We start from the raw sequence: 27,679 nt of genomic DNA on the forward strand, positions 1-27,679 counted from the left end.
TCACTGTCTCCGAAGAGTAGGCTTCGATGTGCGTGTGTTGTTGTCTGATCTCCCTGTCTTTAGGTTGCTCGGCGATAAGCTGCAGTGTCCTTGAAAGTAGGATCACACACAGGCAACACATAAACTCTGCTCGCTTGTTACAACATTGGTGTTAACAGTCGATTGCCGTCATGGTTACATTAGTAGTAATGTTGTAACAACGAACACGGGCGCCGATAAGTAGAATGTTGCCCATAGCTTTCATTTGTTTCGGTACGGTCGCTGTTTCTTCTCTTCCTATCCATAAACATAAGAGTAAGCTTTGCAAAAAAGAAAAAAAGAAAAAGAAAATGTACGTATAGATGGCCGAAAGATTCTGATCGAGCGATAAAACCATAAAAGCCTCATTGTGATTAATGTAAATACATTTCATTGGTGCTTTATCGACTGTTTGCGCATATGTTTCATTGAATAATCGACAAGTTAGCAAAGTTTTTCTCTCTCTCTCTCTCTCTCTCTCTCTCTCTCTCTCTCTCCCCCTCTCCCTATTTTACGCGTATAGATATGCCCCACCCCTTGAGTCCTACTAATGATGACCGAAAACGTTTGCATGGCAGGGGAAAAAAGGCTGAAAGGGGGAACAGTTACAGATAGGCTACAAATAAGTCTAATGTATATGCCTGTTATAAAACATAAAACTTGTACATCAGTTATAGGACCCTATACACACAACAGAGACTAGTTTAAAATGTATTATGTACCTTGCTTGCTCCATATTAATAATTCATGTTGCAACAATGTTAGCTCATTTCAGCTATATATAGGCATGTGAGCTTTTAGTAAATAATTGTATTGATTGAGTGAGTGAGTGAGTGAGTGAGTGAGTGAATACTTTATTAACAGTTTGCATAGACAAGTACAGTACAGTAGCCTAAAATACAAGGTCTCCTAATAGGATGAATCCTGCATGCAAGAAAGCTTGTTTCCATTGAGGTCCTAGCCTATACTGAATTAATCAAAATATAAATTTATTAATTTATGGTGTGTATAGATAGAACACATATTTGGCATTACAATTAGCGTATATACCCCCAGGCCCCAGGGGTCCTTGATGGAGTTCCAGGGGGTCCCCAGCTAAATGATAGTTTGGAACCAAATGGACCCTCATGGGTCTGTAACTCTGAGAGTGTACAAATGGAACCAAATGGACCCGTTGTACACTCCTTGAAATTTAAATGGTTGAGAATCACTGCTAGAGCCGTAAAGATCTTCTCTTATGGAGGTCCCTGCTGTATCTTTTCAGATGGGGGTCCACGGGTTAAGAAATGTCAATTTGGGGGTCCTTGACTTGAAAAAGTTTGGGAACCACTTCTGTAGTTTATAGGCTATACTGTATGTATGTATGTATGCATGCAGTCGAATGGCCAATGGATGCCTCTCTGATTGAGAACATCACTTCGTGGAATATTGTTTTAACAAAGCTGAAATCCAACACCTTCCTCTTCCTTCCCAGTGTTATTCCCTCCTTCCCTCCCCGCCTCACAGTTGGCAGGAATTCAGATTTCTCAGATTAATGACCTGGAATTCCTGGAATTCTAGATTCAGACAATGTGCTATAGCTGCTAATTAAAATAAAAAGCACTCTCTCTGCTTTTGCTAACTCAAGGCTTTTTACTTTAAAAAATAATAATGAAAAATGAAAAAAAAGCATGAAAAGGAACAGCTTTATTTTATGTTAGTTAGAGCCCCCGAAAGTCGCACAGAGGGGAAACCTTGTAAATCCGACGTCAAGTGGTAACCTCTGGTCTATGTCTTTTTACTACATGAAAAAGGGTGGGGAAAAGAAAAGGATTAAGAGATTTTTCAGCCCCCTGCTTTCTTCTGCTTTCGATTAACCGCCCCTCTAGCCCCCCCCCCCCCCCCCCCCCCCCAACACACACACACACACACACACACACACACATTCCTTTTCCCCCTCTCTGTGTTCCACATACCTTGATTTCTCTTGGCTGTCAGTGGTTCAGTTCACATGGACAAGGGAGCCTGATCATTCCTCTTTAACGGGTGAATCCCCCTTTCACGTATACTTTAAAACTTGGGCGCTAAACTCATAATATAGTTTACCCTCCCTTCGGACGGTGTGTGTTCTGTTTCCACTCGTCGTGAGACTTTCTAAGGATTTTCGTGTTATGTTTTTTTTTAAGTGGAACTGGATTGACTGAGAAAAAGGGGAGAAAGAGGAAGACATCTCACCTGTTATAGCCGCAGGCTGTTGAGGATTTTTGTTACTTCATTTCTTTTTTTCCCTTTTTTTTCTTAAGGCCTCATGCTGTTTTTTGTTTTGTTTTTGTACTGTAGAAGAAATTATAGTGCTATAAAGTGATTGTGTCTGTATAGAAACATGATCTTTTCTACGGTACCTGTTAAGTTTACTTTTACCAAGCAGGTAGGACTCAAACATTTTAGCCTTTCTGACATTATATCATTATTAAAACAGATTTGTGGTTTAAACTGTAACTATAATAATACATTTAATATGCATTTTCGGCACATTTTAGGCCATAGCGTGGGGTATTATTTAGTATTGCGTTTCTATTTGTGCTGTCAGTTTTGTGATTTGTTTGCGACCAATTTTCTTTTAATTATCATCATTTGAAACAAAACATTTTATACTGCAACAAGTTAGAATGCAGCAGATAATACAATATAGATGACTTCATGTAATTTTAGACTGTGTAAAAAAGGAATAAGAAAACTATTTTTTTCTGATTAGTTCTATTATGTTGTTGGTAAATAACTAAATACCATTACTTTACTGTGTGATTACTGCATATTATATCATATATATATCATTGATTGATATATATATATATATATATCGTTGATCATTATATCGTTGGATTATGTTTTCACAGTACTTATTTCTGAGTGAATCAAGGATGAATGAACGACCTGACATATAAGGCTAAATTTTACAACTGTACTAAACACAGCCAGCCGTGTTCTTTTACAAATCAAATGGCACCTTTGTAGCCAGTCAGAGCAAAAGCTTAGTCAGTCAGGGAGTTGTAGCTTGTATTGATGGATTTGACTGACGGTCTGTCTGTTGTTGGGCTGCTATCTGCAGCAAAGCCATATATCCTGCGGCTGCCTCAGTTAATGCTCAGCGCTTCTCTCTCTCTCTCTCTCTCTCTCTCTCTCTCTCTCTCTCTCTCTCTCTCTCTCTCTCTCTCTCTCTCGGATAAAAAGTCCTTGAGTCACCTGCTCCCGGCGGGGATCACCTCTGCTCCCTCCTACTGTAATCACATCATCTGTCTTCAGCAGCCAGGCGGCTGCCTGGAGCACACTTCTTTTCTGTGTGGAGGACCACATACTGCACTGTTTCTCAACATATGGTCACTGGGGCTCACCAGGAATCCAAATTCCCCATCTTTGTGAACCGAATCTACACTGTAAAAATCCTCAGTGTTAATTTAACTCTGACAGTTACAAACCCCCAAAATGGTCCTTCCATGTGGACCCCCCCTGGTGTTCCCCGAACCCGGCGTTGAAAAATACAGTGACTGACATACTGTATTCGTACAGCTGAAAAAGCAAGACAATGACTTGGTCCTTTTAGCCATGCAGCCAGCAACATTAACGGTGATAGCAAGCCGGTGTACATACTAGACTAACGGCCTCTGCTCACAGTGATCAGGAGCATTTTAGTGATAATCAGTTAGGATGTATTAATCACTAATTCATCATATCGCCATGCATGAAGTTGACATTTGTCATGTACATTGTTGGTTGACGTGTGAGACTTGAGACACGGAAGGATTTCCCATATTATATGTCGGAACCGGCCTCTGAGTCAGCGTAGAAGTCATGACACTTTAATTTAAGGAATGCAGTTTACATGTCTCTGACTCTGACTACCCCCCCCCCCCCCCTTTCAGGAGACAAAGTTTAACATTTTTTATTTATTACATGGGAATGTAAAGAATGCTCAGACACTGCATTGTGTTCTGCACGTAAGGAGCGGTGTGAGCAAACATGTAGTATAGGCAATTGTTAAGTGAAGGATGAGAAACAGGGTTGACATGAATTAGATGCCAGTGGGTCAGGCTCAGGGCACTGACTGACTGACTGACTGACTCGGGGGTGAGCCTTATTGATGCGATCTTGGAGACAGTAATATGAGACTTGTGATTCCCAATCATGCACAGAGGCAAATGAAAGGCTTAGCATTCACCGCACACATTGAAACTCTTTGGCAATCTCTCGGGCCCATCGGCCTCTCAAAAGGCAGGAATTCGTAATTTCTCGTGTAGAGTCCTAACGCACTAGATCACGGCAGATTGGGGAAAACGGCATTCACAATGAATAACATTTATATAGCTGCACTTGATCTGCTTTATGTGCTTGTGTGACTGTGTGTGTGTGACTGTGTGTGTGTGTATGTGTGTATGTGTATGTGTGTATGTGTGTGTGTGTGTGTGTGTGTGTGTGTGTGTGTGTGTGTGTGTGTGTGTGTGTGTGTGTGTGTGTGTGCGTGCGTGCGTGCGTATGTGAGTGCGTGTGTGTGTGTTTGTGTGTGTGTTCTGCATGCTTACGTGTCAGCGTTTTACTGCGCTGGCACAGTCGGCCTCGCTGCATGTGTGGCAGAAACACCTGGAGCCGGCAGCTGTGCACGGGGGCATATGGGGGGGAGGAAGGTGTGTGGATCTGATACCCTGCCATCCTCCTCTCAGAAGGAGCTGTGCAGAGTGGCCTTAATGAGACACTGCGTTCTGACTAGAGAGAGCACATGAGAGGGATTAGCGCTTTCGGCTAACAAGCTCAGATCCCAATTAGACAGGCCTCAATAAGCCAGGGCCGGGCCCTATACCTTGTCTCCGGCCAGATCCTATCTCTGCAGGCCTCTTGCAGGTGCATCCCTCCCGATAGGAGGAGCGAGCGGCGCAGGGAAGGCCGTCTGCAGCGAAAGCCGGCAAAGGCAACACGGCACAGGAAGGGGCTGTGATTGTGGAAAAACTAACAATGTACTATTGATGCTAAAGGAGGGAGAGAGATTAGAGCAGGCACAGGCCAACATGAATGAGCTCCATGACAGTAGCGGTGACAAATGGAACCAGGGTTGACTGGCTCCCTGAGTTTGATGAAGGAGATTGTGTTGTGTTGTGACGTTGTTGTTGATCAAAAACCATTTGGAGGAACATCGGGCGGCAGCTGCCTAGCCGGCATGCAGAACAGAATAGCCAGTGAAAAAACATGAGGACGGATTGCTGTCGAGCCTTTGAAGAGGATGTTGCTACACTATGCATTGATTAATGTCAACAATCTAGCTATGGTAAATTTTCTGTTGTTACACTCAGGATTTTACTGTGTACACATCTGTCCTGTTTTTGCATTTTGGCACTAATCCGATTTTAAATGGCTTTACATTCACTTAACAGTGGTCTAACTTGGAATAACTGACTATTTTTTGGAATGTTTTCTGTCTGCAGATACTGAGAATAGTTCAAATGGTCTCTCTTGTATGTTTAGTCACAACACAGATTGCACAGCCGTCCCAAACAGAAATTACATCATGCTCGACACACAGGATACAAACATGCATTTTTCCTTTTTGTCTCAACATCCCAGAATACCTCAGAGGAACATTGTTCTATGAGAAAGGAATTTAACAGGCAGAAGAACACATTAAATAAACTACCGGTAAATAGGACAGAAGGCATAATTAGCTTGATTCCTCCATCCAACCTTTGGGTACTCCCTGCCTTGTTAATAAGCCAGTGGTCCATTTGGTGACCTTGTGGTGTCCAACAAGCCAGCTCATTGTTCCCTGAGGCATAGACTGGTGACCCTACTAATCAAACAGTTCCTCCTCTTCCAGCAGCATTGTCCAGGATCTGGACAACAGCAGTGCCAGCTTTAGCTGACAAGTGGAGATAGGCTTGGAAATTGAAACTTTGGACAGTCATGTGTCCGGAGGTTTAATCTGAGGAAAGATAATTACTTTTGCTCTTCCATTCGATGCCTTCCTTGGGAACCGCAGTTTGTTCCTCTGTAAGCTCTGTTCTATTTTTGCGTGGACTAAAAATTAACATTGACTTGGCTAGCCATTTGCTCAAACAGCTAATGATTCTCCTTCCCAAGCAGGGTTTGGCTCGATAGCTCGATGGTTTGATTGAATTGTTGCTGGTGGCTCGAGAGGCTACTGCATTTTGATTAATGTTGGCAGCATTTGTAGTATTTGTGTGACCTCATAGTTTTGGGAGTGGGTGAGGCTTTTATACTAGTTTGTCTCATTAGTAAAACGGTAAGAGTCTGTATAGTATCTCTAGAAAGCACTTATGTTAGATAAGGCAGTTAAATTGCTATTGACGTGTTGGCTCTGACCCACTAGTCTATTGGACAGTGTGCCTTTAGTTTAACCAGCCACTGAAGCTGGTGATCTGGCTAATTGGGTTCCTGATTGATTTTCTCCTGATAAGACTGTAGGTAAGAGTCACCCACTGGACCCTGAGGACTGCGAAGCAGGCTGGCTCATACCACTCCTGGTTCAAACTACCTACTATATCTTATAGATATAGGCAATCATACCATCATCCATACTCATTTTCATATTGCCAATGAACGATTATTAATACATTCTGCTTAGTATATACCAATCCAAACTCTAAAGGGTAATTTTGTCCACAACATTTCTCTAATACATTTTGTATTTACTGTGGTACGACAGTGTCAAGCGCCACAAATAGCAAATTCAAAAGCGATGTGAGTTTTATTTGTACGTTTGTAAGTATAAACCTGACCTGAAAACGGTTTAATCTCATTGCGAAGCTTTGGTCTGAACTAGGCTTAACGGCATCCTCTCCTCTCGCCCCTGCAGCCCTATGTGTCTCCGTCCAGCCATCACATGGCCCCTCCCAGCCCCAACAGCACCAACCCCAGCACCAACGGCAGCAGTGGGGGAGAGCAGCTGAGCAAAACCAACCTGTACATCCGCGGCCTCCACCCAGGAACCACAGACCAGGATCTGGTCAAGCTCTGTCAGCCGTAAGTGGCACCGACAACAAATCACACGAAACCTCGGTAGTAATTCTTTCCTGGCACGACATGAATGAACCAGGGCAGAAGAGCAGGGTAGATGAGGGGTTTAAATTGGAGTGATAGGGAATCATCCATCTTTTGGTTTTACTATTGTTTTGACACCCCACTCAGGTCATAAATGTATTTTATATCCGTCTAAATTCCCATCGACTAATATATTACTTGCACCTGTTGTGTGTGTTGAGGTTTGTTCCCCTCAATAAACTGAAAATGGCCCGAGTCCGAGTGGTGCACTTGCATCCCTTATAGATCCCTGACGTGACCTCGAACACAGTGATGGACTAATAAATGGATCAGGGATTCACTATTACTTGTTCACCATACTGGAATTGGCCGACATTTATTGAAGAATCCGGTACAAATCAGTATCTGCAAAATACAGATATTTCTAGCCAACATTTTATTTCAGAATATTTATGTTGAAGCTGAAAAAGCCCTTTGTGGTGAATTCCAGGCAGCAGATTCATTCATTATTTTCTGGAGAAGCTTTCAAAGGGGCTTGTCTGCCTGTAGAACAAATAAAAGCAAATAAAATTACATTGTTACTACATTTAAGTAGCTTGAACTAATTATGTGCCTCAGTAGGCCTTAGAATGCATTGTTTTCTAGAAGTCTGCATCTGCACCCAGAATCACAGTTAATGTATAACAGACAGTATTGTGGTATCTGACCGTTATCGATGGATTTGACCATGCATTTAACACGTTATTGGACATCGGCCCAACATGTCTATAGCGTGCATTCCTAGAATGGATGGTTGAATAAATGAACCGATGGATGTATAGAAGGATCGAAATGTGGTTGAAGAAGGGAATGAATCAACCTATGAATTCTAGGAATATTTCATTTCACGTTTGCAATACACACCACTGCTAAAGCAAACCCGGAGAAAGTATTTTCTTTTGCCCCTTTAACCCATTTTTCATCCACAAGGTATGTCGTAAGTGCCATCAGTGAGTGCCTTTATGGAAAAATCAACAAGCGTTTGGGCTGCAAACTAAGTATTTTCAGTCTGGTAGAGCTAAGCTCAGACTTTCCAACAACCAGGCCCTGAAAAAGTTTAGTCTCCCCCTCTCACGCTATTTCACCCTTTCTGTCATACTGTACCATTGCTCTATTCACGGCATCTTTTCAGGGCATATGGGCCGATAATGGATATTCCGATATCGAGCACTGTGTGGGAAAATATCAAAAGTATCACTAATATCAAATTACAACTATGTGGTCACGTGGCAAGGCATGTTTTGTCAAAACGTTGGTAATCTTAAAATAAAGTATTGCATCGTGACTAGGAGCTGTGTGACCTCCTTTCTATTCTGTTCAAGTTTATCTCGTGTGGTCAGCACCTCCCCACTATTGGTGTGCGCTCTCTTTGTTTGCACGTGGTCATCATGACATTAAGAACAGTTTTCTTTTTTTCTTATTTCTTTGGGGGCATTTTCATTTAAAAATAATACATACTTAATACTTATGCATGAATGTTAATAAGATAGGCACATGTTTGTAATTACAAAATGTGTGTATGATGTAGTTAAACATCGTACTTTTGATTCTACAGGACGGAGAACATTTCTTTAACATACTGTAGCCTACTAAGCCTACAGCATGAACAAAGCCGTCATTTTTGAATGGTTAAGGTTTGAATAATGTACCTGTAGCATGCCAAAAAGCAAACAAGAAGACAAACAGTAGAAGAGAGTAGCCTATTATCCCATACTACTAATAGGCTAATGTGTTCACCCAGGTAATGACATTACACCACAGTTTTGGCCTTCTTCAAACTAGTTTTAAATTGTGATTATCGCAATTGTACAATGTACAATGTATTGTACAAAGTACGCACAGGAGAGGGGCTGTCTATTCATGAGATAAAATCAAGTTGAGTCCAGCCCTTTAATAACGTTATTCTCTATTGAAAGTCCATTGAAAGGGCATTTGGATGAAGATTAAAGGTATATTCAGTGATTTCACTTAATTCAAATATCACTTATTTTTTTGTTTTGTTGTGATAATCCTCCCTACTATAGAGTGTGCTGGCCATATAAGGAGTTCCTCCCTGTCCCCAGTTAACCCCTGGGGGTTAAAAAACCTTAGGTTTCGTTTTTGACTCTCTATCCTGATTGGACGAAAGGCTGGGTCCCACAGCCAAAAACGAAACCTAGGGTTTTTTGAGTGAAATCACTGAATATACCTTTAAAGCACTGTAATCTTCATTCAAGTTGCCTTTGCACAACGCCATGCTGTTTAAATTCCGCACGGCAAATGCCTTGCCATGTTGACTCATGAGTGTGAATGTTGTCTGAAAACTGTGATGTGGGCAACATCTCGTCAGACGTCAAAACGACAGCGTCACGCGAGCCGCGCCGCTCAGATCTTCAGACGTCAAACGGCAGCGTCACGCGAGCCGCGCCACTCAGATCTTCAGTGAAACACATCAAAACAAGTTGGGTGGAGATGAATGATTTGGGCTTGCTTAATTGAATACTGGAGCCTGGTGATGAGAACCAGAACAGCAGAAAAGAGACTTTGTGACTGAGAGGGGAGGAGAGTTAGAGAAAAGGAGGAGAGAGAGAGAGAGAGAGAGAGAGAGAGAGAGAGACAGAGAGAGTAACATGCAGTAAAGGGAGAGGTCTGCTATTTTACAGCTGTCTGGAAGATATGGCTCACATGAGGCTGCCCAACCCTACAGGAAACGGCGAGCCCAGGGGAAAGGGAAAGACAAACAAGGGCAATGGCATGAGAGGGGGGTGGAGGAGAAAGAGAGAGAGAGAGAGAAAGAGAGAGAGAGAGAGGGGGGATCAGAGGGGGAGGAGTGAATAGAACTCAGGGTTTGTGTGTCAGGTGCTGCTCTGTGTGGGTAGTTCTCATATTTCTGCTTTTACAGAGCAGATAAAATCACTGCATGAAATTTGCTTTTGAGCAGCGCCTGTTGTTGAGGCCGTGTAATTCTCCGTTTGAACTGGATTGGAGAGAGAGCGATACCGAGGGCAGTTACAGTACTTTGACAAAGAATGGTTACAGATGGCCGGGTTGGGGTTGGGGATGGGGGGGGGGGGGGGGGGGGGGGGTTGTGTTGTAATCAGCACGAGAGAAAGAAAAGTGAAAGTCCTGAACAAAATCGGTTGTTCTCCTAACTCGACGGTGGTTCGGGCAAGAGGAAAAGGCGTGCTTGCTATCAGGAAACAGCGCTGCTCTGGTTATCCCCTCCCCCACATGGAGCTCACAGAACTGTGAGTTGTTCTATGCAAGTGGTGAGATATGTAGTGGAGGGAGTGAGGGATGGACGAATGGGAGTTGGGGGGGTGGTGTGGGGGGGGGGGGGGTGTTCTGCATCCCTGGCCCCTGCAGCGTCTCTCTCGAAGGCTGGCTGTATAGCTCCAGTTCTAGCTCGGGTGGTTGACCATGGATGGACACTGTGGGCTGGGCCCACTGGACACTGCATGCGCTCTCTTCTTCTCACACATGGCTGAGTCTCCAATGCAATGCAATGCAACGCAACTCAACCCCCCCACCCCCCACCCCCACCCCCAAACCCCACATCGCCCTCTGCATCATATAGCCCCCCCTCCCCCCCAGCTTATCGGAGTGAATTCACTAAACAGGCATCTCTACTGCATAAGCAGGGCAGGGCTCGCTCACAGCTCACCAGCACCAGTGATATCCTCACTCAAACGTTAGCATGCATTCATGCAATGCAACGACAACTGTGCTAAAAACTCATTGTTGGTTGGTTGCTCCTGGAAATAAATTATTCCAAAGTATAATTAATGTCAATGTGTAGAAATTGGAATGGTGCCACACCTTTGTATACAGTGTATAGCATGGAGAAGTGTGACATGAAATAGTAATGTTGTATAAAAAGGTCAGATGCATAATACAAGAGCCAACACTGTGCAGATGAATTCAGTTCAGTTGTTTCCTCTGATGCCGAATACGTGTTATGTGGCCAACTGCCAACAGTAGGTTTGTGAGAGGAGAAATGAAAAGCTTAACAACATGTCGGCATTGGTGTGATATTAGGAAAGTGTTAGGAAATGTGCTAAAACTTGTAGTTGATAATTTTAATAAACAATTCAAAATACTTGTGGTCTACTGATCTAGACATTTCGCCATCTTGAAGCACCAACAAATTCTTTATAAAAGCACATTTTGTTTGGCTTTTTGGCAATAAAGTCATCATTAAGGAGAGAGTATTACGTTTCCAACTAACAATTTTGGCATGCAACCGCAATCAACCAATCGTCCCTTTTTTCGTTTCGTTTTTTTAACGATATTTTTGGGCCTTTTCGCCTTTATTGATAGATACTCAGTAGGTTGATATGAAACGGGGAGAGCTGCTGTTACCAGCCTAGGTGCCCGGACCGCTAGGGCCGGGCCCAATCATCCCCTTTTTCAAGTACCTTTTTTGGAAAGTGCCAGTTGATCTAAAATTAACCGCATAAACCCTATATTGCCCAGAGGCCCCCAGGGCTCAATACCTAGCCCCCCCCCCCCCCCCCCCCCCCAGAATGGGGATAATACGGTACAGGGTTCATGTGGTTAAACAGGAGGGGCAATAGGACCCAGCTGAGGGGAAAGAATGCTGCCTACAGAGAAGCCTGTTAGCAGAGTGAGAGTGTGGAGGGGAGCCAGCAATGGACAGGACAGCCAAGGAGAGGCATATCAGATTACACTGCATGCACATGCCTGAAGAGATGAGAGCTGATAGACAACACTCAGCACAGCAGGGACGTGCAGAGAGCGTTAGAGAGGCAGGGGCTTAAATCCCGCACTTTTGGACAAACATAGCGAAAATAGCAGATCTACAAGCTCACAACGCGTCGCAGCTTGTAGATCTGCTATTTCCGGGGGCGCAACCCAGCACTCTTTAGCTAGTAGAGATGCGGTGTCTACGACATGGATGTCTAAACAAATTTGTTCAACGCAAAATACTGTGTTCAAGTTCAGGAGACTTCGGAGAAAAAGCAATTCTCCTGAATGCTGCCTTCCAGCATGGCATGGAAAGGAGTGGCATTTTGCATTTCTTTCACTATAGTAAATGCTGCATTCGTGGTCTTGAAAGGGCAGTTGTTTTACAGACGGGTAAAAGGGCAGGGGCTGAAGCCCCCTTTGATGTCTGTGTGGGCAGCATAGCACAGCACAGCGCAGCACACCACAGCACAGCACAGCACAGCGCAGCACACCACACCACACCACACCACACCACAGCACAGCACACCACAGCACACCACAGCACACCACAGCACACCACACCACACCACAGCACAGCACAGCACAGCACACCACACCACAGCACAGCACACCACAGCACACCACAGCACACCACAGCACAGCACACCACAGCGCAGCGCAGCACACCACACCACAGCACAGCACACCACAGCACACCACACCACAGCACAGCACACCACAGCACAGCACAACACAGCACAGCACAGCACAGCACACCACAGCACAGCACACCACAGCACAGCACAGCACAGCACACCACACCACACCACAGCACAGCACACCACAGCGCAGCACACCACAGCACACCACACCACAGCACACCACACCACAGCACACCACAGCACACCACACCACAGCACACCACAGCACAACACAGCACAGCACAGCACAGCACAGCACACCACAGCACAGCACAGCACAGCACACCACACCACACCACACCACAGCACACCACAGCACACCACAGCGCAGCACACCACACCACACCACAGCACAGCACACCACAGCACACCACACCACACCACAGCACAGCACAGCACACCACAGCACACCACACCACAGCACAACACAGCACACCACAGCACACCACACCACAGCACACCACAGCACACCACACCACACCACAGCACAGCACACCACAGCACACCACACCACAGCACAACACAGCACAGCACACCACAGCACACCACACCACACCACACCACAGCACAACACAGCACACCACACCACACCACAGCACAACACACCACAGCACAGCACACCACACCACACCACAGCACACCACAGCACACCACACCACACCACACCACACCACACCACAGCACACCACACCACAGCACAACACACCACAGCACAGCACACCACAGCACACCACACCACACCACACCACAGCACAGCACACCACAGCACACCACAGCACAGCACACCACACCACACCACACCACACCACAGCACACCACAGCACACCACACCACAGCACACCACACCACAGCACTGCACAGCACACCACACCACACCACACCACAGCAAACCACAGCACACCACACCACACCACAGCACAGCACACCACAGCACACCACACCACAGCACACCACACCACAGCACACCACAGCACACCACAGCACACCACACCACACCACACCACAGCACACCACACCACAGCACAGGTGGCCCATGCCAGGGCCGTACCTATACGTCTGCAGCCAACTAGCCAGACAATGGAACAATTGTTCTTGTTGACAATGCACTGTGATGCTGTCGGAAAATGCGGAGACATTCATTTTCGAAATATGGTCATGTCACTGTGTATTTCCCACGAGACGCTAGACCATATCGACACGTTATATGCAGCGTTGGAACGAACAAGATATTAGAATGCATAGTTCTTTCAGCATATCCCTCCTTTTATTACCCTTATTTCATTCCATTTGTGTCCCTTATTCTTTCAAAAAACATTTCCTACACCCACAAATTACTTTCAGCTGATGCTATGATCAGCTTTCATTTCGCTGAATGTGTCAAATGAATTATAATCTTTCAGATTGAAGTCCATGTTGCATTTTCAGTGTAGATGATCCTGTATTGCTTGATGCCAATATGGAAGGCAAACCACATTAAACTATTCTCAAGCATCAATCATGTTTTCCAGGTATGGGAAGATTGTGTCCACCAAGGCCATCTTGGATAAAACCACCAACAAGTGCAAAGGTGAGTAATTGAGTTTATATGGTACATTTTCTATAATAAGGCACGCTACCTTTACTTGATGGATCCATTGAAAACAACATGTCGCTGTCAGGTGGAAACCTTGTATGTCCGATAGTAATCCAATGTACTTAATCACAAGCTCTTGTAAATTTATACTCTTCATTGGTTAAGTCTCCAGACGTAAAAAAAAAAAAAGGATGATGATTGGTTAAATGTTCATGTAAAGTTGCCTGAACGGCCAAGGCTCCAAGAACAGTCAGTAATGCAGTTTAAGGGTCTTTTATTATCCCCAAACTCCTCCACCAAAGTCCAGTACAGGTTCAACAGTGCGAAAACAGGACAATAACAATAATACTGAAAAATGACAAAACAAAATAAACACTTGAGCAAACACTACTGAACAAAACCCAACTGGATAAGAGCTCTCTTCAGGCTGTACCTTGATCACACAAGGTCCTGTAGCTCTCCCTCAGGGATCAAGGGATGTTACCTGTGTCATTGCCCACATCTATCTAACTAACTAGCCTGTCCCTGCAGCCTCCTTTAAATAGGAGTGGATCCTACCACTGGGCACAGACTCAATTAGCACATTTCTTCTCAAATACTTCACTAATATAAATACTTCCAACCACCTTGAATAAACAGTAACCTAAACATTCTCAATAATGTGTTACAATTAAACAAGTCTAAATCAGAATGAAAACTCAATGACAATTACTCAAAGCATAAGGAGACACCCCTCCCCTGCCTAGCACTTGGCCCCTTCCTAAATCAAGGGAAATGCCACCAGCTGCAGGAGAGACAATTAGCAAACAATCAGTGAGCACACAGTTTCCAATACACACGTTTAAAACATTAGTCCTTACTCCTTGCATGTTATAGAAAGCAGTTTCATGTGTCTTTGTATATAGGGCACGGGTTTCCCCGTGACATTTCATAAAAACCAACAGACAGAATTAACCACTTTCATGGAACATGCAATAGCCAAAATAGCAGATCTACAAGCTCACAATGTGTCCAAAAGGTGTTACTTATCTCGAAATGGGAAAGAATGACCTGTGTTCCAAAAGATCCTATAGTTATTATTAGTCACAAGCTCTTGTTAATATACTTTTCATTGGTTTAAATATTTATAAAAACAGACAGAATTACTACTTTCACTTTCAATTCTTCAAAAACAAAAAGCGAAAATAACAGAATAACAGAACAAGAACCTTCGCCATTTTGCTCGACAATGTCATGCGACAAAGTATATACTGTAGCAAAAGGCCAATGCACACCTCAAAAGGCTGGTGACAGGTGGGCAGGGCAGTAGAGCATAAAAAATAGAAGAGGTCCCGCACACTGTCAGACGTTTCGGACGCTTAGACCTTCATCAGGACAGCCAAAGAGCAACATTCTTTGGCAAGTGTCTGACAGTGTGCGGTTCCACTTCTCTGTTTTTCAAAAATATGGAGATATCGCCTACAAGGTTTCTGCCCGACAGCAACAATGTTATGCTAATCCCACAGTGCCTGTATGATTAGACGTGCAATAAACCCTATCCCACAGGTCTGCATTGTGACGTGTGTGTGCCTAGGTAGCATTTCGTAATCCACCTGTCTCTCGTTGAGAAGACAATGACATGCTTGTGCCTAAAGAATCCCCATAGTATGCATTTCCCATTGTCAAGAAGGTATTAAGTCTGCAGCTGTCTGTCTTGGTCCCTGCAGGCTATGGCTTTGTTGACTTTGACAGTCCGGCCTCAGCTCAGAAAGCTGTGACAGCGCTGAAGGCGGGCGGTGTGCAGGCTCAGATGGCCAAGGTAAGAGCTATGCTCCGTTTTATACGATATTAAAGCTGCAAGGCTTTCAATACTTAGTTTGGAATACGGTTAAGCAGTATTTCTCAAACGTTTGCGACTTTTCGTGCCAAGGACCTCCAAATACAACCCCAATGTATTTGGCCCTGGACCCCCATCTGGAAATGCTTTGTGCCAGGGATCCCCAGTAGATTATTAAAATGATTCAAAAACATTTTGATATTTTTCTCAAAAAAGTTCTCAAAATAGCAGATGTACACGCTTGTAGAAGCGTGGGGACCCTCCCCCAAGGACCACTGGGGGTCCCTGGACCCAACTTTGAGAACCACTGCTTTTAAGAACCTTGGGCAGAACTAAATCTGTAGCACATGTTCAAATTCAAATTCAAATTGCAGAGTCTGAACTTGGTTATTGTTTGGCGCTTAAAGGAAAGACATTTCAACTACGATTTTGCCAATAAAGGAGTTAAGCCAACCGGGATATTACCTCCGCCATGGGTTCACTCTGCACATTTCCAGTGGAATCTTTGCATTGGATTTGGAAAAAATTAAGACAATAAGTTCTGGAGCAACAAGATAATCACCACAAATGAATACGCTAATTATGATTTTTTTAGCCGCACATGCAATTAATAAAAATGTAGGAAGGCACATAACAGCTCCAACATTCATGCTTTTTTTGTTGTTATTGTTTTTTTCTATCAATTACTCACCCTGTGGAGGCTTAAATCATGCATAACGTTTTGATTTTGTTGCATTCCTACACCGTGATTGAAGAATTCCAAAACAAAAATCAAGATTATTTTCACTTCATCAATGCAAGTATTTTCTTTACGTGATGAAGTGAAAAACAAAAATTGGGATCCAAGACTAACAACAGCCGCTCCTATTTCATGCCTGAGACAAAGTTTACACCACTGTTTTAGTCAAGTTTGAGTGAAAATGCTGTGTCTCAGAAGTACTGAGGATACGACGGGATACAGGACACCTTGGATTATACTGTGAGAGTTGTGTGGGAGTTTATACACAGATATTTGATGTAGTTTTGCGGTTCCTTCTTCAATTTATCAAGTATTTTCTTGGTTTTTGGATTCTTCCAAGAAGAAAGATAACTCCTTGAATTCAAGGCTTCACAGGGAGAGCAATTGATAGAAACAAGTTATTTGGGGGTGATGTATTCCTCCAAATAAAAGGTGCGGCGTGACTGCAGAGCTAACGACACTGCAGAGCGCATTAGACCCTGATGCGAGACATGTGTGTAAGGCAACGATTCAGGAGTCTCGAGTTGGAGTTGGCTAGCTATAGTCCGCATAGTCTCGCATCACGTCGCATTCCTTTAACGGGTGTACTTATGATAACCACAGACCTTATTTTCAGCATAAAAAAAACGCAACCCCTATGGGGAAAAGTACATTGGAAACCTGGCGAGGGAACCCATCTGCAAACTAACTTCCATGTTTTAGGAGTTCAAAACGTGGCACCCGTAACCTATTCAGGGCGGGAACCCCTTTTGGTTCATAGCGCGGCACTCATGTGCCTATGCGCTATGAGCTTGTAGATCTGCTATTTTTTTAAAAATCTTGAAAATATGGCATAAATCTTTCAGAACATCTTTTTTTTTTTTTTTTTTAAGATATTTTTTTGCGGCTTACGCCTTTATTGATTTTTTAAGGGATAGAAAGTAGGCTGACAGGAAACGGGAGAGAGATGGGGGGATGACATGCGGTAAAGGCCGTGTCGGGTCCGGGAGTCGAACCCGCGGCACACCGCGACTGGATCACCAGTCCGGTGCCCAGACCGTTACGCTACGGCCTGGGCCTTTCAGAACATCTTTAACACAAATCTTTGCCTCTGGGGGGGTCCCTGGCTGGAACAACATATTTTCAGATGGGTGTTGGCGGCCAATTACATATAATCTTTGGGGTCCTTGACATGAAAATGTTTGAGAAAGACATACAGTAGAAACATAGGATTTTCAGAAAATTGCCAGGATTTAGATTTAGAAGACATTTGTAGAATCGTCCTCAGGTCTAAATGGGTTAATTAGACCATGGATGGTGCTTTTTGTTATCCGGCCCTGCACGGTCTACTGTTGAGCTCCATACATACATACATACGCTCCTGTGATCCTTCTCCGTCTCCCCTGCTGTGTTTCTCCCTGTGGGCTAGCAGAGCTCCTAAGAGCTAAGAGGTTGTTGTGATGTTATTACACGAACAGTATAGCTCATGAGGTAGTGTAGGCCAATTAATCCTCACACACACACACACACACACACACACACACACACACACACACACACACACACACACACACACACACACACACACACACACACACACACACACACACACACACACACACACACACACACACACACACACACGGGTGTATGCTTCACCAGGGTATGAATACACTGTCCTATATGCAAGCACAAACAAGTGCATGTTGTGGATGCACATTTGTGTAGTGTGTGTGTGCGTGTGCGTGTGTGTGTGCGTGTGCGTATGCGTGTGTGTGTGTGTGAGCGTGCGTGCGTGCAGTGTGTGCGTGTTGCAGTCGGCGTAGTGACGGTGTTAGGAGAACGTGTCCCAGGTCCTGCTCCCTGAGCGCTCTGCACAAAGACCTTGTCTGTTCTCTCCGGTGGCGTCTGACTCAGTGTCTGAGCAGCTCCCCAGTCAGCAGGGCCCTGTGCCCAGGCAGCCAGCCGCCCTGTCAACACACACACACACACACACACACACACACACACACACACACACACACACACACACACACACACACACACACACACACACACACTCACACTCACACTCACACTCACACACACACACACACACACACACACACACACACACACACACACACACACACACACACACACGCGCACGCACGCGTAGCACACTTGGCACCCATGCATGCACCGACTCCACCAACCTTACCTCAACCGGATCACTATCTCAGACACACAACGAACACGAACACACACTCGCACGTGCACACTCATGTATTATTGTACACACTCGTGCACCCCTGACACCCCCCAGGAAAGCCGATCTCTCGCTAGGCCTGTGACGCTGACATTCACACAGTCTCGTGCTCACAAAGTAACTTTGCCCGCTCACTCTGCTGGGTTCCTAGAACCCGGGCGGCTCATGCTTGCGTCAGACTCCTCTCTCTGAATCATCAGCGGGTCCTGTTATGTGGGTTGGCTCCCCATCGCTGCTTCTCACTGCTGAGGAGGAGGAGGGTGTGTGTGTGTGTGTGTGTGTGTGTGTGTGTGTGTGTGTGTGTGTGTGTGTGTGTGAGTGAGAGAGGATTCACCTTCACCACAGGTCGCGGCAATTACACATGCATTATTCATGACATGTAAATTAATTCAAAATGCGTTTACAGGTTTTTAATCACATCTGCACACTGAAGTAATGAATATGCAAAATGGTTTGGGGTAGAGGGGGGTATAGATTGGTTATCCTTTGCGGGCTATCATCGCTTTCGGTCAGATTTTGTGCGAGGAGGTGGTGAGGTTTAATAATAAAACATAATACAAAAGATAAAATGTCACTTCTAGCCGCTCAAAAGACTTTCCTTGCGGTCGTGAATTTCCGATCAAAGATGCGATGCATATAATATTGTTGATATATGCATGCAGATACAGCCGGTGCCTGCACCTGAATTCAAGGTCAGGATTAACACATTCATACGACTGTATATGCGTGTGAGTGACACATTATAACAATGCATGGGGAGGTAGAGAGATAATAGCCCTCCTGCGGGACTATGATATCGGGAAGCTATAGATAATATCATCGCTGAAAGGCCTTCGTCCAAAATGTCCATGTGATTCTGCCGTGAGGATTATGTCATTAATATTTTATATAATCCATGGCAGGATGTAATATAATATATATATATAATAATGATATAATATAGGCTGTGTATAATTATATATATTATTTAATGGACTATATCAGTATCAGACTACTGTCATAGAATCTAGTCCGATTTCACATCATCCGGGCCGACAAATGTCCCCTCTGTCCTACTATTAAGTAGTTAGACAGAGATTGTATTCAACTTTTTTAAAGATATCTTTTTGGATTTTTCAGCCTTTATTGATAGCATACAGTATATCGACAGGAAATGGGGAGAGAGACGGGGAGTGACACGCAGCAAAGGTGGTCGGGATCGGGACTCAATGGAGCAGGCACGTTCAGAGGGGGCGAGGGGGGATGTTGGTGCTGGGGCACCTGCCCTTTTGCCTCAAAGTGCCTTTTATGGCATCCTTGGCCCTTATCAATATTATATATATTTAATGTTTACATGGTACGTATAATAATAAACTTTATTTGTATAGCACTTTTCATACATAAATGCAGCTCAAAGTGCTTCACAGGGCAGGACACAAAAATAAAATAAAATAAAACACAAGTAGTTAAAAAGATAAAACAATAGCAGAGAACAAAACTGAATATAAGAGCATAAAATAAATAAAAACACATAAAAAATAAAACTCAACTAAAAGCAAGGGTGAAGAGGTGAGTCTTGAGTTGAGATTTAAAAATGTCTACAGATGTATAGAATGTATAGAATGTATAGAATGTATTACAGAATGTATTACTTAGAAAGGGAGTCTACCAACGCGCCTCAAGCCTGAAACGGCTGATCCGGTGCTTCACAGGTGCAGGGACATCAAAGTTGCATAAGGAGAAGAGACTGGAGCAGCACGGACATTTAGAGCCTTTTATTTAGGTGCTGAGTATACAAAACGACTAACGTTTCGACCTTGCGGTCTTCATCAGAGTCATGAGTGGTAGCATTTGGGCATGTCTTATATATACAGGTTGGGCTCTCAATAAGCCAATGACAGGGTACCATATGACATGTAATAACCCGTTACTACCAGCAGTCTAGATAATGTAAGAGGTGGCTATGGAGAAAACGCTGTTGAACAGTGAAATAAATAAAGTAAAACAGTGATTTAACCATAAAAAAGCCATCAAAATAAAAAAACAGTATTTAAGAACAACAGTGCACATACATATTTAAGGGCCTTGTGGCCAAATAAATAGAAAAAATAAACAAAACAGAGGTACATCAGAGACAAGGCAATACAACACTCTCAGGGCAAGAAAAACATCTTCTGTTTTTCTGTTTTCTGTTTTTCTGTTGTTTATTTTTTCTATTTATTTGGCCACAAGGCCCTTAAATATGTATGTGCACTGTTGTTCTTAAATACTGTTTTTTTATTTTGATGGCTTTTTTATGGTTAAATCACTGTTTTACTTTATTTATTTCACTGTTCAACAGCGTTTTCTCCATAGCCACCTCTTACATTATCTAGACTGCTGGTAGTAACGGGTTATTACATGTCATATGGTATCCTGTCATTGGCTTATTGAGAGCCCAACCTGTATATATAAGACATGCCCAAATGCTACCACTCATGACTCTGATGAAGACCGCAAGGTCGAAACGTTAGTCGTTTTGTATACTCAGCACCTAAATAAAAGGCTCTAAATGTCCGTGCTGCTCCAGTCTCTTCTCCTTATGCAGAATGTATTACTTGTTCTATTGCTTATTCGTACAATTTATATTATTGTGGAACATCTTGCTCCATTAGTAGAAGACATTTCTGGTATGAAAGGAAACGAGGGACGCCCACAAAAAGACGAGCCCAAAAATCTGGGGTTTGGGCACTTGCCCCCTCAGTGCTCTCTGCACGGCCCTGCAATGGAGCCTATAGGTGCTTGGAGTGCTAGGCCAGTGGTCTGGGCCCGGAGACTGTATTCTAATCTACAGCATATACAATTTGTCAGCATTGGACAGGTATAGGGTGAGACAGAACAGGCGGATGAAGGAGAGATGAAGAGAGAAGAAGACGAATGAAGGGGAAGAGAAAAGCTAAGAAGTAGGAGGGGGGAGGGGGGTTAGAGGTTCAGCTGAAGTCCAGCCAGACCACTATCAACTCCATCTCTGCATAGCGTTCCCCTCAGACTTCTTCCAGGCATCTCAGCTTTTCTCTTCTCCCGGGCCAATATGAAATCCGCCTTCGACTTTTCACCCCTCTGCCCTCTGTTTCAAGACTGTTTTTCTGACTGTCTGTCGACCTCCACCCTCCCCTCCTCCCTAATATGATAAATCTTTAATGCTTCCTGTCAAGTTCTCATATGAATGTCCTCATGCTATTGATGGCAGCTTTTTGAAGGCTCTGGGTTACAGTCGTGATCCAGCTTCAAAGGAACGTGGCGCCTGGCTCGCCTGGCTCCTTCTTAAGTCTAATTCACACATGACGCGTAACAAACGTATATCCTCGACTGAAAGGTGTGACGTGACACTCATATGCCGTGATATCAACCAGCCTTTAAATGGCTCACTCCCTGTGCCTTACAGCAACAGGAGCAGGACCCCACCAACCTGTACATCTCCAACCTGCCAGTGTCCATGGACGAGCAGGAGCTGGAGAACATGCTGAAGCCCTTCAGCCAGGTCATCTCTACTCGCATCCTCCGAGACGCCAACGGAACCAGCCGAGGGGTCGGTTTCGCCAGGTACGCATCGAGAGCAGCAACCCCCAGTCTGGTCCATGATTGGACCCCTGAATCAGCTGGTTTTGAATCCACCCAGGGTGTTATAAATTCACCTGAGGGTCTTTGTAATCGTAGCTGTCTAATCAGGGACTATAGTTAGTCCTGGTGTTATTACAGAAACCCAGCAGTATCAGGAGTCCCCAATAGGAGATTGGAACAACTGATTTATTGTGTGCAATTCAGGGTTGGTACAGTGAGGCTACAGGCGGTCAGTTCTGGTACATCCTAATCTGTTTAGGCTATGAAAAAAGAAGAAGAAAGTAACTTGCACAATGCAATAAATGAGGCCAAGATCCGAAAAGGTCCAAATGATGTTAGCTTAGGCAAAATGACAAACTTTGTTTTCCCAGTTACATAATGGTCATAACTGAGCCCTCTGGTGGCCAATAAGGGTAGGAAATAGACTTTGCACTATGACACCTGCTATGTTTGTGCTCACTGGGATGTGTTGTGATGAGTTGAAATAACTCTCCCCTGCAGGATGGAGTCAACAGAGAAATGTGAGGCCATCATTCAACACTTCAATGGCAAATATATCAAGACTCCACCAGGAGTACCAGGTGAGATACTCTAGTCCAGTGGTTCAGGAGTACCAGGTGAGATACTCTAGTCCAGTGGTTCCCAAACCTTTTCATGTCAAGGACCCCCAAATTGACACTAATTATCCCGCAGACCCCCATTTGAAAAGATATGCCAGGGACCCCCATGAGAGAAGATTTTTACGGCAGTGATTCTCAACCCGTTTAATATCAAGGACCCCCAGTATGACACGCATTAGTCTATGGACCCCCATGTAATGACATTTCTATCTCTGGGACCCCTAATTTATATTGTAAAATCAATGTTAATTTAACTCTGAGAGAGTGTACAAATGGAACCAAATAGGGTCCATTTGTATACTCCAAACTATCAATTAGCTGGGGACCCCCTGGAACTCCCTCAAGGACCCCTGGGGGTCCCCGGACCCCACTTTGGGAACCACTGCTCTAGTCTGTACTGTATCATGGAAGCAGCACTCACATTCTTTACTTGAGTAAAAGTACCAATAGTGCAATGTAGAAATACTCTGTTAGACTGGTACAAGTAAAAGTCTGGTAATCTAAATTTACTTACTGTAGTGTATAGCGCCTAAATCCCTATATTAGGTGCTACTGGCTGCTGACGGTTGAGGATGAAGTTTAGACGTGTGCTGAAACTGAAAGAACTGAGGTCCAGAATGTTCTTTGAGTGGATATTAAATTATATTTACTAGTCCTTACCCGTTCTGATATATTTTAACTTGTATAATAGATTTGTGTGTGTGTGTGTGTGGTTTTTTATGAATAAAAACAGCAGTATAACATTAAAGTATTCTTCCAAATGCATGGTAGGGAAACGTTTTCATGGCAAGAGCAAGGACCGCAACATTTACACTTATTAGCCCACAGAGCACCATTTGAAAAGTATCAAGGACCCCCAGTTTGACATGCAGCTATATATGGACAGTCGCACAGATCCAATTTGCAGGTGGATTTGCGTCCAAAACGGTCTCAATTGTGAGCTTTGGCTTGAGAGAACTCATGGCTTTTGCAACCTGTGATGTTGTGAGCTTGTAGATTAGCTGTTTTCACCAGAGCGTGCGCTGTAGCCACTTCACGCTGTGTGTGTGTGGCTTATGTTCAAGACAGTTATATCTCGTGTTGTGTTTATAGCTAACTGAAAAGTGAAAACGGCCACGCGATGACGCACGCGCACACATACGAACGTGCGCACTCACAGCTTAAGTAGTTTACACACACACATGCTCACAGCGAAAGTAGTCTGCACACACACACACACACAACCTCCGTTGGCTGGGGGCGGTGTGAAAAAGGGTATAGGTGCGTGGAAGAATGCGCTAGGGTCCTTGAGGCTGTTCTTCGTGGCATGTTGTTTGTTGTATGTAGTAATTGTGTCGATGCGTAAGGGGGTTGGAAATATCCCGATCGCTCGGCCGCTGTCTATTGCGAGCAAAATTGACAGCGGGCGAAACAACTGAAGTTAGGCGGAAAACTCGCGAGCAAAATTGACAGCAGGCGAAACAACTGAAGTTACGCGGAAAACTGTGTCCCAGTATTAATCAGTGACCGTCCCAAAATGCAATTCACTGGTGACACGTGATTTCTGGGGAGAGGAGTTTTGCCGCCCTGTGGCTGCGGGGGGTACTGCACCCGGGTGCGTTTTTAATTCACTAATAAATTAATTAATAATCATTAATGTGTCAAATCGAAAAAAGGGCTCCGTTACGCCCTCCATATTCATATGGTCAATGCCTGTGTGAAAAGTGGGAGCGATTGGTGCAGGCAATGAGGAGATAATGAGGAGATAATGCGGTCGGACACACACTCACTCACACACTCAGACATTCGCTCTATTATAGTATAGATTTACTGTCCAGAATCCTATACTTTGAATGCAAATGACATAAATAACAGTCAACGTGGTGAATGCAACAGTCCCTGTCCGCAGAGTCAGAAAAACAGTTTGCCTCCTATCAGCAACACCTGCAATTCATTAGGGACAGGGTTAAATACCCTCCCTGTAACTATGGCAACCTAGGCCTTGATTGATAAATTGGCATTGCCCTGTAGTGACATCACAGAGATGATAAGGAGGCTCAAATGGCTCTTACACTTACTTACTGTAAAAGTGCAAAAGTACTCAGAGTTTAAATAAAGGTTATGATGATGATGACGATGTAATCAAGTAGAAGTAAAAGTAATGAACATAAAAAAAAAGGAAAAAAATGAAGTTGACATTTTTAAATACAGTACTTGAGTAAATGTACTTTGTTACTTTACACCACTGGAGATACTCTATCTATACTGTATAGGCCTATCTATTTTTCCTTTTACATGTCACTGAGATGACCTTCTGTTTGTGTGAAGCCCATTTAACACCATTACATATTCATGATTATCTAAATGTAATCCTATCGCTCAATATGGATAATATAATAATAATCTTTATTGTCCCTGAAGGGATGTTTGTCTTCACAGTCTGTTCAACACCAACAGAAAAACAACACATAACCTTGTAGCACAGAACAACATATCACCAAGACAACGAGGTCCCCACTGTACAGAGAGGCCTCCTATCCGTGGGGCAGTTTGTTTAATGCCGCGATATCTGAGGGGACAAAACTCCTAAAGCAGAGCTTTTTCCACGCTAAGGTTCTGGTATTTTTGTCCAGATGGCATGAGGTTGAAGAAGCGATTCAGGGGATGATCAGTGAAATTTGTTATTGAAATTGCTAAGCGTGTGATGGCCTTATGGTTCATATCAGAAAGTGTGGGTGTGGGAAGTCCGATAATCTTGGAAGCACTGAAACTCATCAATCACACCTCTGAACCTTCCAGTCCCGGCAGAGCCCTTGTTGTGTAAGTTTGCCGATGGCGGCCAGAAGAAGCGTCAGAGCCAAGGGAAGTACCTGCAGAACGGTCGTCCCTGGACGAGAGACGGAGAAACGGTGAGTTGAACTCTTGTAATCAATAATTCAAGTCAAGAGTTGTTGTAGTGGGTTACGCACCGTGGCTGCGAGGTGTTGTGAGCAGGAGACATCAATATGTCCGTACACGGACAAATGTGTCTGTGGCAAGGACTTGGTCTTGTCCGTGGCAATTTTTTGTTTTACACCATTATAATGTTACTATTTTCATCATAAGTCTTCGGAATATGTCTGACATGTCTGGCACATTATGTGTCCACTAGTAAAAGTAGTTCTCAAACGTTTTATTTGCAAGGGCCATCATAACTCTGAGAGTATACAAATGGAACAGTTCCCCCATCTGTTTTCAGATGTGTTCCCCCATCTGAAAATGTTTCAGAAGAGAAGATTTGTGTTAAAATAAATCACACTCTCAGGTTTTTTCAAAAATAGCACGACATGCTGTGAGCTTGTGGAGCTGCTATTCTTCTGGAACTACTGCTCTAAGTCCTATCTTTTAGCTCAAATCTAACACGACACAGATGCTTTCCCAGTTTTAATGGGTTAAGTATAAATCAGGCGTAATGCTTTGGACATAATGCCACCACGGTTCGGCTTTGGATAGAATGAGGTTCTTATGCAATATATTACTGACAATATATTTAACTTTATATTTTTTGCCAGCTGCTTGAATGGCGGCTGGACAACATGTTCACCTACGTCTACTAGCGTACCGTAGTCGACACTTTTTAAGCCAATGGGAGACTAAAGCCCAACACACACCGGCTCCGTCCGACGCGGCGCTACGCGTTGCCGCGCCGCCTGGAAAATAGAACTGGTTCTATCGGCGCGCCAGGCGAGGCATCAGCGCGCGTCGGACGCCGCCGGTGTGCGATAGGTTCATTGAAAATAATGGAGGCGGCTGTTTTGACGCGCGGCAGTCGCAGACGGTGTGTGATGGGTTTTACTCATAAAACCCATACCCATACCACAACGTGAAGCCGTATGGGCTACATCAGTCATGTCAAACATACGGCGGAGATTATTTAATCCGGCCCCCCATTTGTAGAGCATAAATGTATGAGTCTGTCAAAAAAAAGAAAAATAAGTCTCTAGCACATTCCTGTCAAAAGTTATGATTTTTAAAAGAAATATAAACCAAAATGCTCAATCCCAGTTCTGAGCTGCCCTCCCTAACTAGTCTGATTGCTGTCAGATGTGCTCAATTGAATGGACTATTAAAGCGATGCATGTCCCCCCCCCCCTCTCTCTCTGCTGAGAGAGAGGGGGGTATGATACAAATAATGAAAGTCAATAATGTAAGTAGCTATTATTATAATTTGTGTGATGTAGTGTAGCTATAGCATGCACAACAGGAAGAAAAACAAAGCCAAGTGACAGCTGTGTACGTAAACATGCGTGAGCATGCGTGCAGTCCGCGACTGCATGGTTGCACCGCTCCGACCCTCATGAAGTCACATTTCGTCCAATGTGGCCCCCACCCCAAAATGAGTTTGACATCCCTGGGCTACATACTCTGAACGCCGTGAAGGTGTGAGCTGAGGCAGAGGCTGCGGCACACAAACTGATTATAGATGTTCATAAACGAGAGCTTGCTGCAGCTGGCAATTATGACTAGTTATTCTTGTTTTATGTAATGTAATGTATGTACGGTACATCCTAACTCTTATGCAACCTCCAGGCAAAGTGAGAGTTCAACGCAGAATATGTGTTTGTTAATGAATGGCTTTTTTTGCTTATTTTCTAGGGGGGAATGACACTAACATATGACCCCACTACAGCCTTACAGAATGGGTGAGTGCTACTGCT

The 27,679-nt window shown here is 44.1% G+C and overlaps 1 protein-coding gene across 6 annotated transcripts in view; it reads left to right on the top strand.

The window, feature by feature from the left end:
- The window catches only part of rbms2b (RNA binding motif, single stranded interacting protein 2b), a 34,388-nt gene that overhangs the window by 166 nt on the left and 6,543 nt on the right, over positions 1-27,679 (top strand). For all 6 annotated transcript variants that reach the window (XM_083769494.1, XM_083769495.1, XM_083769496.1 and 3 more), the window contains exons 2-8: positions 6,857-7,023; positions 13,958-14,016; positions 15,729-15,820; positions 22,208-22,365; positions 22,885-22,964; positions 25,782-25,891; positions 27,618-27,664. In XM_083769494.1, the coding sequence (XP_083625620.1) occupies positions 6,857-7,023; positions 13,958-14,016; positions 15,729-15,820; positions 22,208-22,365; positions 22,885-22,964; positions 25,782-25,891; positions 27,618-27,664 (713 nt within the window). The remainder of the gene's footprint in view (positions 1-6,856; positions 7,024-13,957; positions 14,017-15,728; positions 15,821-22,207; positions 22,366-22,884; positions 22,965-25,781; positions 25,892-27,617; positions 27,665-27,679) is intronic.

This window comes from Protomyctophum parallelum (assembly GCF_964188405.1).
Source record: "Protomyctophum parallelum genome assembly, chromosome: 7".
Lineage (NCBI taxonomy): Eukaryota > Metazoa > Chordata > Actinopteri > Myctophiformes > Myctophidae > Protomyctophum > Protomyctophum parallelum.